Here is a 12,942-nt window from a genome sequence, read left to right on the forward strand (position 1 = left end):
CTTGATTGGTCTAATTCATTTGTTTTAATAGATATTGTTTTTCTATTAAAAATTGGTTGGTTGGCATTTTTCAATAAGAATCCATATTGAACTAATATTCATGTTTGAAAACCAATTGTGGTCTTCATAACAGTCCAAATTAAGCTAAAAGTTCATAGTTATAATTGAAGTGGGTTTGGTACTCGTGTGCTGCCATCTGACTAGGTATAGGAAGCTTTGAATAAAAGTAGTTTGCATCTCTTTGGTTTTGTATAGCTTTCCCATATTTTGTTTGAGCATCTAAAATTCTTAAGAAAGCTACTGTGCATATTTTTGAGATAAATCATCAAGTGTTCCATGTTTTACTTGGTGATTTATCAAACACTTTAATCATTCATATTGCATTCATTTGCATTGTTCGGTGACTCATACGGTTGAGGGCACCAAGACCGTGGTGGCGGTTTTCCTCCGGCGAGCTTCAAGCAATCGTGGCCAGTATTGCGTTCAACATAAGGAGTGTCGAAGATCATCCCATGACAGAAGTTGAGTTACGAAGAAGTCGGTAAACATTATCTAGAATGTGTCTAGGATAAGTGTGTGAGTACTTCTTGTAATTATCATTCTATAGTGGATTTGTGTTGGACTGAGGAGTCCCGTGAATTTTCCCCAGAGGTGGGGTTTTACCACGTAAAATAATTCTCTGCGTGTTCTTTTATTTTATGCTCAGCACGTTTCAGGATTGATAAGTCATATCAATCATGCTACCTAAGTTTATTTTTACTTATTTGATTATAATCTTAAATTGGCCTATTCACCCTCCTCTAGGCATTTTTAGTCATCCTACAGGTATTATCAATGCATATTAACCGAAATATATCAACTCACACATATATAAAAGCAAAATACCCCCAATACTTTATTTCTAATAGAAACAATTTTATTAAGAACAAGAAAGAGGACAAAAATCCCCCAGGGCAAACCACCAGAGCCCCAACAGAAAAAGAAAACAGAACCACAACCCAAACAAAGCAAAACAGAAAACAAAGCTCCCAAAAACAAACAAACAAGCCCCAGACTTCATCAACAAATAATAAAAGATTGAAACAAGAGCTTTAAAAAATTAAAGGATATAATCAGCCTTTCATCTATACAACTGGTACATCGTCCATGTCTGCATCTTAAAATTTGTATTCTAATTTATAACTAATCAGAAGGATTTGTGGGTCATTGCCTATACTCAAATACTTGAAAAAAAATAAAATAAGTAGGAACAAAAATCTCACCAGAATAGGGAATCAATCCCAACTAAAAAGAGCAAAGAAAATCCCCAAATTGAATCTCTCTGTCAATCTGAACCAACTGATACGAAAATCAATACCACATGATTCCTCTAACTCCAATAGCTCTAAGGAAGAAAACAATTTCTTCTTCAATGAAAAAAAGGAAAAAAAAAAAAAAGGAAGGGAGAGTGAGTGACAGAGAGCAAAACCCAAAAACGAAAGAAAAAGACGAGAGAGAAGATATGGTCTTTTATGGTCAATGAGAGAGAGATAGTCGATTTGAAGGAAGTAAAGAGAAAGTTTAAGTAAAAAAATTATATTTAAGTCTAGTACTGGCAAACCAACTCAAATTTGGGCGCTCAATATTTTGGCTTCCCGCCCTTAAAGGGGCTGGCGCTGTCGCTCGTCAGTAAAACTAGTACTAACGAAAGACTTTGCCAGTATTATTTAGTAGTGGCAAACCACTTTACTTGGCCAGTAATGGTTCCTAATACTGGCTAAACTGCTCCTTCGTCAGTATTAGAGCAACTCCACCCATTTGCCCTTAGCCATGGCAAGGGTGGAGCTAGGGCAGCCACTATTCACGTGAATAGTGGTTGCCCTTGCAAATAGTATTTTGTGTTTCCACCCATTGTCATGGCTAAGGGCAATTACTATTCATTTTTTTATTTTTTCCCCCTATTTTTTTAATGAAAATAATTAATTTGGATAATATTTTCAGATAAGATTTCCGGATTCCTACGTGTGAAGACTATTCATAATCAGATAAAATTTTCGGATAAGATTTTTGGATTCAAATTTTGGATGAATTTCAAAATTCAAATTTCAGATAAATTTTTGGGTCCAAATTTCGAATGAATTTCAAAATTCAAAATTCAGATAAATTTGGGTTCAAATTTCGGATGAATTTCAAATTTCAGATAAGATTTTCATCCAATAAAATCAAGCCACGTAACATGTCTATCTTGCCAAATTTTTCTATAAAACCAGAGGCTCAGCTCATACCTCTCACACCACATCTTTCTATATTTTCATTTCTCAAAGTTTAGATTTCATACTTCATTCATTCTCAATGGAAGAATTTAGGAGATGCTTGGAGAGGCAAGAGCGAGAAACAAATAAGAGAAACCGTAGAGCAGATGAAATCAATGAGGTGCAGAGACAAGTCGATGAGCAAGTTCTCATAGCAGTGGCTTTGCAAAATGAAGAGAACCAAGGTCGCCGCCGTGGTTCACAAGTCGGCCGCCGCCGGAATGTGGAAAGACATAGGCATTCTCGGGGTAAGAATCTTTTGGAAGATTATTTTATCCCAACTTCTTTGTACTCTGATGTTGATTTTCGAAGGCGATTTAGAATGCAACCTCATTTGTTCAATAAAGTCATGCATGATATTTGCAATTATGATGCATACTTTGTTCAAAAGTGTGATGCTACTGGTTTTTTAGGGCTTCTTTCGGAGCAAAAGCTTATAGCTGTTATACGAATGTTGGCGTATGGAACATCTGCTGATCAGGTGGATGAGATTGCCCGGATGGGGAAGTCCACTACGTTGGAGGCTTTGGTAAGATTTTATCAAGCAGTTGAAACTCTGTATACTAGGGACTACCTGCGTAGACCTACTCCCAGGGACCTCCAACGGCTTCTACAAAAAGCCGAAGTTCGAGGATTTCCAGGAATGATTGGTAGCATCGACTGCATGCACTGGCAATGGAAGAATTGCCCAACTGCCTGGCAAGGTGATTACGGAAATAGAAAAGGCCAAAAAAGTATCATCCTTGAAGCCGTTGCTGGCTTCGACACATGGGTTTGACATGCCTTCTTTGGAGTTGCAGGATCCCAAAATGATCTCAACGTGCTGGGTCAATCCGCGGTCTTCAACGATGTATTGAGAGGCCAGGGCCCCAATATCACCTATCAAGTCAATAATACAGTGTACCAGACGGGGTATTATCTAGCTGACGGCATCTACCCGAGGTGGACCACTTTTGTCAAATCTATTCCGAATCCCCGATCCCAGAAGCAAAAATTATTTGCTACCTATCAAGAGGGATACAGGAAAGATGTCGAAAGGTGTTTTGGTATCCTTCAAGCTCGGTGGTTGATTATTCGAGGTGCGGCCCGTATGTTTGATGAGGAGATCCTCAGAAGTATTATGATGACTTGCATCATCCTCCATAATATGATTGTGGAGGATGAGTATGATCATGATGCTTTAGAGGTGTACGAACCGGATCCAATGAACACGGCCTTGACACGGATTTATGAAAGGCTCATGGGGCCAAGTGGAGAACCATTTGAGCCGGAACCGTTGGTGAGGGATGGTCATTTGATGACCCGAATGATAGATCGATATACAGAGATGCAATCTTCGTATATTCATGAAATGCATCAAGTTCACTTGATGGAGCATCTATGGGCGGTGAAAGGCAATGAAGAAGAATGATGGAGCATAGATGCTTTGGTTATGTTTTATTTAGTTATGGTTTGGTTGTGTTGTATTTTTATTTATTATGCTTTGGTTTATGGTTTGGTTGTGTTGTATTTTTATTTATTATGCTTTGGTTGTGGTTTGTTATTATTATTGTGCCTTGTTTGTAGTTTTTTTTTAATTTTAATTTTGTTTTGTTTGAAGTATGGAATATGTTGAATAAAAAGGTAATTTATTGAATACTTTGTTTATTAAATAACGAAATCTAATACAAGTCATTACGAATTACTACTACTAAAATAAAATACATGAATTACAACAACTTTAAAAGAAAACATGAAAAATACAAATACATAAAAGGTAGGCTAACAAATTTAATGGTTTCCATCATTTAACCAATCCGTGTTGCTAGGCCCATCATCCCGGAAAAGTTTTCTTCTCATAACATCCCTTCGTTCTAGCTTCCAAAATTGTTTTGTTTCAGGGGACATATGACTTGTATCCATGGCCATGGTTTCCCGATCCGTCTTGTCTATATCTTTTTTGCGCAAATACTCCCTTTCTCGTGCATACTCAGCTTGAAGGGTCAACTCGTTATCTTGGCGTTTTTGCTCCATTTCAATCTTAGGCCATTTTGCCTTGCAATTTCCTCCAAAAACTTTGAATTATTATTGGAAGAATTACCCACTTTCTTTGCCTTCGCGGCCTTTCGGCCAATGGGCCTCGGCTCCTTTTCTATGGGTGAGTCTTGACTCATAGGAGAATCAAGAGGTGAATCCGGTGCCATTGAATCACGGAGTGGAGTCTCGTTTAATACAACGTCGGGACCCGTTGGAATAATTATGAAACGTTTGCAATATTTGACCACCTCCCAACATTCATGATGGTTGAAACTTTTTTTGCCACCCCCGGTTGCACCGAACCACATTTGTGCTTGTATAATCTATTTAACAAAAAAATGAAAATGCAATAAATATTTAAAATATATTGGATATGCAAGTAACAAAAAAAATAATAATGAAAATGCAATTAACCTTACAAATAAATTAGAAATGCAAGAAAATTAAGAAACAAGTGGAAATGCAAGAAATATTAACAACATATTGAAATAGCAAGAAATATTAACAAAATATTTAAATTGCAAGAAATATTAACAAAATATTGATAATGCAAGAAATATTAACAAAATATTGAAAATGCAAGCAATATTAACAAAATATATATATTAGGAGATTAAACTTAATAAAACAAAAATTATAAAATACTTACCTCGTTAGTACGATTTTCCCTGCTTCTATAGTTGTCCATCGCTTTTGCTAGGGCAGCTCTCCATTTTCCCGACTCTTTATTCAGGATTTTCCACCTACTGGATAATGTCATCTCCGTACGAGTAGACCCCGGAATTTTTTTACAAAATTCGGCATGAATTTTTTTCCACATATGAAAAAATTTCATCTCATTGCCGGACACGGGACAATGACAAATTTGGAGCCAAGCCTCACACAAGGAAACATCTTCCATGATGCTCCAAACCCCTCCGGTTTCGATAGAAGAAGCCATAAAAATATGAAATCAAAATACTAGATGAAAAAGAGGAAAATGTTGAGCATAAAGAGTGAATAATGGTAGAAGTAGAAGAAAATGTATGAGGATTGGTGTTGAAAGTGAAGGGTATTGATAGGTATTTATAGAAAAAAAAATATAAGAATTTTTTAGAATTTTTAAAAAAAATTTATGATTTTTTTTCATATTTTTATTGCCCAGAAAAGCCTCAGCCGTCGGATGGTTAAAAAGATGCTGATCGGAAGGCTGGGGAGGCGACACGTGGCTTATTCCCATTGGAGCTGACGTCAGCGCGCGCTGGTTCAATGCACGCGCCAACGGTAAAAAAATTTGAAACGCGCTAGCTGACGTCAGCGTGACGCGAGGGCTGACGTCAGCGACCGCGGGCTGGAGCTCGGGCTCGTCTCGCCTTCGGGCTGGCCCGAGTTGGTGGGTCCCACACCTCCCCCAGGCCTGGGCTGCGCGGTGGAACGCCAAATTTTTTTTTTTTTTTCCCCTAGCCTCGGGTTGGGCTCTGCCGTTGGACTTGCTCTTAGGTCGTCGGTATAAGCTAAAATTGTAGTAGTGGTGTGACGATGAGCATAATGATCAGCACTATATAATATAAAACTGATTTGAGATAATATTAACCTAGTAATAAGTGGTAAGTCAAGCAAGTGGGGGAAACAATAATCCAAGTTAACTCATCATCACATGGTCCTTTAGTAAAGTTGCATTGGAGACAAATAAATATAGTAATCAAAACTTGTATATGGTTCCATCACAAAATCAATCTTCAATCGTTGAATTGGTAGGTAAAGATTTCTCAGAGCTAGCGCACGCAGAAAAAGCAGATAGAGGAGAGCTCCAGTAACCTGAAATGGCGACCGGGGATGACAACGACACCGTTTCGTCAAGTCCGGGGGGTTTCCGGCTACGCTGGGACGTGTTCCTAAGCTTCAGAGGCGAAGACACCCGCGCAACAATCACCAAGAGTCTGTACGAGGGGCTCGAAAAACGCGGCGTCCGAGTCTTCCGAGACGACGACGCCTTGAACCGCGGGGACGAGATCGCCCCGAGTCTGCTGGAAGCGATCGAGGACTCGACGGCGGCCATCGTGATCCTGTCGCCGAGATATGCCGAGTCAAAATGGTGTCTGGAAGAGCTGGCTAAGATATGCGAGCGCCGGAGTCGGCTGATTCTGCCTGTGTTCTACCAAGTGGACCCCTCTCACGTTCGACATCAAAACGAACCGTTTGCAAAGCATTTTAGAGTTTATGAACAACTGCCTGAAATCGCCGACAAGGTCCCTAGGTGGCGGAGCGCCATGGAAAAAGTAGGCGGTATAGCGGGTTATATTATCAACACCAGGTACCCTATATATTTTCTTTTTTGGTTTTTTGTTTTTCAATTACTTGCATGCTCTGCTTTCTTCATATCTTACTAAAGCATTTTAGTAACCTGCTGCGTTAATAAAAGTTGAAACCCTAGCTAGATATAGCTAGGATGCATTGCTTAGAGTTGGATCGAGCTAGCTCTCTCCATAATAATGTTGTTCATTTTTACGTATGGATCAGTCAGATGATGGTGATGGCTGTGAGCGCCATACAAACATTGAGATGAGATAACTAACGATTCATACACAGGTTGCAGAGAGACGAGGACTTATGAATTAATAAGTTGGTGTTCTTCCTTCTTTTTGCTGATAGTTTTATTTGGTCGAGATTTGACTTTTCACTTTTCAGAGGACTTTTTGGGGTTTTGGTATTAGGATATTTTTCTAATTAAATAAATATAACAATTAACAAAAGGTTTTGGAGTGTGTTATTACAAGTAATGAATTGTATATTGTAGAAAATAGCAATTGAGTTAGGCTTTTTATAAGGCCTACTTGATTATTCTGTTCTGTTCACCTTATTATTCATAGTACCATACATGTCTGTGCACCCCAGTTGAAAAAAGATATAGTCTATTTAAATTTCAACTATCATTTTCATTCCTTTATTTTTTTCCCACTTGTTTAAAGTGTCGTTTTTATTTAGGTTATCTTTAAATGCGAGACTTGGGTCTTTGTTTCTGACTTCTTCACCTGTTAACCACTTCGTGTTTTCTTCCTCTTGTATATTCAGTTGGTGTTGAAACAAATCAAGTCTTTATGTAAATCTAAACAAGAAGCTTGCCCTGCTCTGCTCCATGACGTTACTGTCCCGGATTTCAAGAGGAGTAGTAATATTAGGGATCCTAATTAGTTATCATTTCTTCAAATTTTACAATCGACCAATTAATAATGTGGAGTTAAAGGATATGTTTTTTTTTCCCCTTCTTTTTTATTAGTACAAGTTATAGTCTAAATTACAGGAGAGGGGGATTTCTCATACACAACTATGATGCCTCAAACTTGAGATCTCTAATTTGCAAATCAAAGCTCTGTCCCATTGAATTAGACCTCGTTGGTATGTTGCTTAATTATAAAGGAAAATATGTTCTTAATAATCTCTAGAGAGCTCCTTCAGAGGCTGCCCGTGTATTACATGAAATAACCTTCTCTTTTTAAGAATTCGAAAGGGACATCCCCTAAAACTTCTTAATTACGAAGAATAATGTTCTACTTATGACTCTAAATCTACATCACAAATATAAGGAGAATTAATCTAAGCAATGGTTGAAATTCTAGTATCAAATTCTATGGTCTCAGGTCTAGTGTCCGTGATTCGGAGTTCCATATGCGCACTCTAGTGTCCAAACATTTGCTGGTCGTTGTCCCTCTCGCATATGATTTGAGGGTTTAGAGTTCGGGTTTAGAAAGCCTAAAAACATAGATTTAATTATTATATTGGTCATACGTACGTGAGAATCCCTTTAACCCGTTTGTAACTCAAATGTATTTTTTATGACAGCAACGAAGCAGATGGGTTCATTCAACATTTAGTCCAAAGGGTTTTGACTGAAATAAACAAAACCCCAGCTGCATACACAGTGGGACTTGATTCCCGAGTTGAAGAGGTGATGAGGCTTTTAGACTTGAATGTTGGATCCAGCGGAGTTCGAGTTCTGGGAATTCATGGCATGGGCGGGGTTGGCAAGACAACACTTGCCAAGGCTCTTTTCAACAGGCTTGTTGGTCATTTTGACTGCCACAGTTTGATCTCAAATGTTCGAGAAATCTCAGCAGGACATGAGGGTTTGCTATCTCTTCAAAACAAACTCATTGGTAATCTTTCCCCTAATAAGGTGCCTCCTGTAAATGAGCTTGAGACTGGTGTTGCTGCAATCAGAGCGATTGCGTATGAGAAGCAAATTCTCCTTGTTCTGGATGATGTTGATAATGTGAGCCAACTAAGTGCTTTAGTTGGCAACAACACAGAATGGTTTTACAAAGGAAGCAGAATTATCGTTACCACGAGAGATATAAAAGCCTTACCAAGTCATCTTGTGAATAAGTTGTATGAGGTGAGGGAGTTGGATTCGTCCAAGGCACTACAACTTTTCAATTACCATGCACTGAGAAGAGAAAAGCCCACAGATGAGTTCTTCAATCTGTCCAAGGAAATTGCGGCTCTTACTGGTGGGCTACCCTTGGCTCTTGAAGTGTTTGGTTCTTACCTCTTTGATAAGAGGAAGATAGAGGACTGGAGAGAAGCTCTGCAGAAGCTGAGCAAGATTCGTCCAGGTGATCTTCACGATGTGCTAAAGATAAGTTATGACGCACTAGACAAGCCAAACAAGTATATCTTCCTAGATATTGCATGTTTATTTGTAAAGATGAACATGAAGAGAGAAGATGCAATTAACATATTGAAGGGTTGTGGTTTTGCGGGCGAGATAGCCATTTCTGACCTCACAGCAAAGTCACTTATTAAGATCACTGAAGACAGTACACTGTGGATGCACGATCAGATTAGGGACATGGGAAGGCAAATCGTTAGAGACGAAAACCTTTTGGATCCTGGCATGCGTACTAGACTGTGGGATCGTGATGAAATCATGAATGTCTTCAAGGATGATAAGGTAAAGATTCCAGCATGATAAATTTTATTCTAATAATTTTTATTGTTTATATATATATATATATATTCATACCTACTTGACAATAGGGAACAAGACATATACAAGGGATAGTCCTAGACTTCGAATCAAGGACAATGAAGGTGAGGGATCCGGGTGGTGACAGAATTTCTTGGAATAACTTTCGAAGAGGCCCAACTTTTACCTCTGCAGTTACATACGTTAAGGAAAGATACAAAGCACATCATCAAAATAAAGCAGAGAAAAAAAGAGAGGTTATAATTTGCTCAAAACCCCTTGCAGCAATGGTCAGTCTTAGACTGCTTCAAATTAATTATGTGCATTTGGAAGGAGACTTGAAGTTTCTTCCTGCTGAGTTGAAGTGGTTACAGTGGAAAGGTTGTCCCCTGAAATCTCTCGCTTTGGATTTTTTTCCTCTCCGACTTGCCGTCCTTGATCTTTCAGACAGCAAACTCGAACGTTTGTGGCGTGGGCGTGGTCACAAGGTACGTATAAGCTTAATTATCTGATCCATCATCTTCATTATTATTTTGACATTGTATGCATGTGCATGACTGATCTTTATTTTTTTATCTTTCTATTTCCAGGTGGCTGAGAAACTGATGCTCTTGAATCTGACCGGCTGCTTTAATCTAACTGGTATTCCTGATTTATCTGGTAATGGGGCCTTGGAAAAGCTTATTCTTGAGCATTGCACCGGACTCACTAAGCTTCACAACTCTATTGGGAATTTGCAGACATTAGTCCACTTGAACCTTCGAGAATGTTCCAACCTCATTCAACTTCCAAATGATGTCTCCGGCCTGACAAAACTTGAGAACCTAATCCTCTCTGGTTGCTTGCAACTGAAACAACTGCCAAACAACATGGACCGCATGGTATCATTAAAAGAACTTCTCCTTGATGACACTGCTATAATAAGTCTTCCCGAATCTATCTTCCGGCTTACAAAACTTGAAAAGCTCAGTTTGAACAGGTGCAAATATTTGAAAGGGCTCCCCGACTTGATAGGAAAGTTGTGTTCTCTGAAAGAAATCTCCCTTAATGGGTGCGAAAAATTAGAAAAAATACCGAATTCCATGGGATCTTTGGCAAACCTTGAGAAACTAAGTTTGCTCTGGTGTACATCACTGAGCATTATTCCCGATTCAATTGGCAACCTCAAATCGTTGATGGAGTTTTATATTTACGGTAGTCCAATCAAAGAGCTGCCTGTGTCCATTGGTTCATTATCAAACTTGAAGGAATTATCGACAGGGAACGGTCAATTTTTGAGCAGATTGCCTGATTCAATTGGAGGTTTGAATTCTCTAGTTGTGCTAAAAATAGATCAGACATTAATCACAGATCTCCCACATGAGATTGGTGCCTTGAAAACACTTGAGAAGCTTGAGATGAGGAAATGTGCATCTCTTAGATCATTACCAGAATCAATTGGAAGCATGAGAGCCCTAACTTCTATAATCATAACTGAAGCTGCTATCACAGAACTGCCAGAATCATTAGGGATGTTGGAAAATCTTACCATGTTACAGTTGGACAGATGTAAGCAGTTCTGTAAGCTTCCAGTTTCAATAGGACAGTTAAAGTCCTTGCACAGATTGCTGATGGTGGAAACTGCAGTGACAGAACTACCCGAAAGCTTCGGAATGCTTTCTTGTTTAATGGTTTTAAATATGGGAAAGAAGCATCAAAAGAGGGAAGACACAGAAGAGATTAATTTTATAGTTCCAGCTTCTTTCTCAAATCTATCCTTGCTATATGAACTGCATGCTCGTGCTTGTAATATATCTGGTAAAATTGCAGATGATTTTGAGAAGTTGTCATCACTCGAAATCTTGAATCTAGGCCGTAATAACTTTTCCAGCCTTCCAGCCAGCTTGAGGGGCCTGTCTCTTCTCAAAAAGCTTCTATTACCTCACTGTAAAAAGCTCAAGGCTCTGCCCCCGCTTCCCTTGAGTTTAGAAGAGGTGGATGCTGCAAACTGTATTTCATTAGAAAGTATCTCTGACATTTCAAACTTGGAGAACTTGGTGATGCTGAACCTTACAAGTTGTGAGAAAGTTGTGGACATTCCAGGACTTGAATGCTTGAAGTCCTTGGTAAGGTTGTATGCAAGTGGTTGCACAGCTTGCTCATCAGCTATTAAGAAAAGGCTTGCTAAGGTGCTCTCCTAACTCTGTCTCTCTCTGTCTCTGTCTCTGACTGTCTCTGTCTCTGTCTCTGTCTCTGTCTCTGACTGTCTCTGTCTCTGTCTCTCTCTCTCTCTCTCTCTCTCTCTCCCCGTGTGTATACTTCATATGTATGTGTGTGTACATGCTTATATACATATATAAGAAAGTGAAACATAATCATAGGTTTGGAAAATTTTGTTGCAGAGCTACATGAGGAAAATACGCAATCTTAGCATGCCCGGGAGCAAGATACCAGACTGGTTTTTTCAAGATGTGGTTACATTCTCAGAAAGAAAAAACTGTGTTCTCAAAAGTGTGATCATAGGTGTTGTAGTCTCTCTGAACCAGCAAATACCCGATGACATAAGAGACGAACTTCCTGCAATCGTGGACATTCTAGGACAGATCCTCATACTGGATTTTCCTACCTTCACTTCAGCTTTGATCTTATTGGGAGTGCCAAATACAAATGAAGACCAAGTTCACTTGTGCCGATACCCAATTCACCATCCCTTGGTTTCTCAGTTGAAAGATGGTTACAAGATACATGTAATGCGAAGAGAGCCGCCGATGATGGAAGGGGTTGAGCTGAAGAAGTGGGGGATCCATTTGGTCTATGAAGGTGATGATGATTATGAGGGAGACGAAGAATCATTAAATGAAAGCCAGCAATCTCCTTCAGAAAAGATGGCAAGGTTCTTCAGCTCTTTTGAAGAAGGTGACTGAAGAAAATAGTTCAGTTGACCAAAGCAAGTGAACAAAGAATGTATATGGACCCACAGTTACATTATTTCTATCTTCTTAGGGGTCGTTTGGAACGGCGGACTGTCATGGACTGGACTAAATCCTGGGACTATCTTGGATTAGCTCGGATTGGACTAAGCTGGATTAAGTATTGACCTACGTTTGGTGCTGCGTCGGACTAAGAAGCTGGATTGTAAAAATAGTGAAGACCTATGTTTGGTACTGTGTGGGACTAAAAAATAATTATTTTATATTTAAAAATAATAATTGTTAAATAATTAAATGTAGTTTTTTTGTTATTAGAATTACCAAATTGACAATATACATTTCTTTTCCTCCAAACCAAATTCACATGTACATTTCATATGTGCAAAAGTTAGAAATTTTCATATATGCCAAAGTCATCTACATGACTCAGAAATTAGAGGTTTAGTTCGCTACACACAATTCTACCATTAATACATACAAATAAACATCCACAATTTCAAAATGAAACTAATAAACCCCACAACCATGAACCATATGGCTTTAATGCTAGCAAAATGTTATACAATTTGTGGTGTTTCCAAAATGAAGCCAATCTTATCAATGCATCATTTGTGGTGTTTCCAAAAAGATAGATGCATCAAACTTAGCTAGGCCATGTCCTCAAGCATTGTCACTAAGCAACTGCTCAACAAACACTTTCTTGATATCATCATCCAAAGACATGAATATAGAGATGTTTTGTGGCTTCTCCAAAATGAGCTTTAGTGCTGCAATTTGATCT

The 12,942-nt window shown here is 38.7% G+C and overlaps 1 protein-coding gene across 1 annotated transcript in view; it reads left to right on the forward strand.

Moving 5' to 3' along the window:
• LOC18793005 (disease resistance protein TAO1) overlaps nucleotides 6,030-12,942 on the forward strand; it is a 9,621-nt gene continuing 2,708 nt past the window's right edge. The window contains exons 1-5 of the mRNA XM_007224709.2: nucleotides 6,030-6,600; nucleotides 8,127-9,237; nucleotides 9,324-9,740; nucleotides 9,843-11,420; nucleotides 11,634-12,229. Coding sequence (XP_007224771.1) covers nucleotides 6,110-6,600; nucleotides 8,127-9,237; nucleotides 9,324-9,740; nucleotides 9,843-11,420; nucleotides 11,634-12,155 — 4,119 coding nt within the window. The 5' untranslated portion in view covers nucleotides 6,030-6,109 and the 3' untranslated portion in view covers nucleotides 12,156-12,229. The remainder of the gene's footprint in view (nucleotides 6,601-8,126; nucleotides 9,238-9,323; nucleotides 9,741-9,842; nucleotides 11,421-11,633; nucleotides 12,230-12,942) is intronic.

Source organism: Prunus persica, chromosome G1 (genome assembly GCF_000346465.2).
Source record: "Prunus persica cultivar Lovell chromosome G1, Prunus_persica_NCBIv2, whole genome shotgun sequence".
Taxonomy (NCBI): Eukaryota; Viridiplantae; Streptophyta; class Magnoliopsida; order Rosales; family Rosaceae; genus Prunus; species Prunus persica.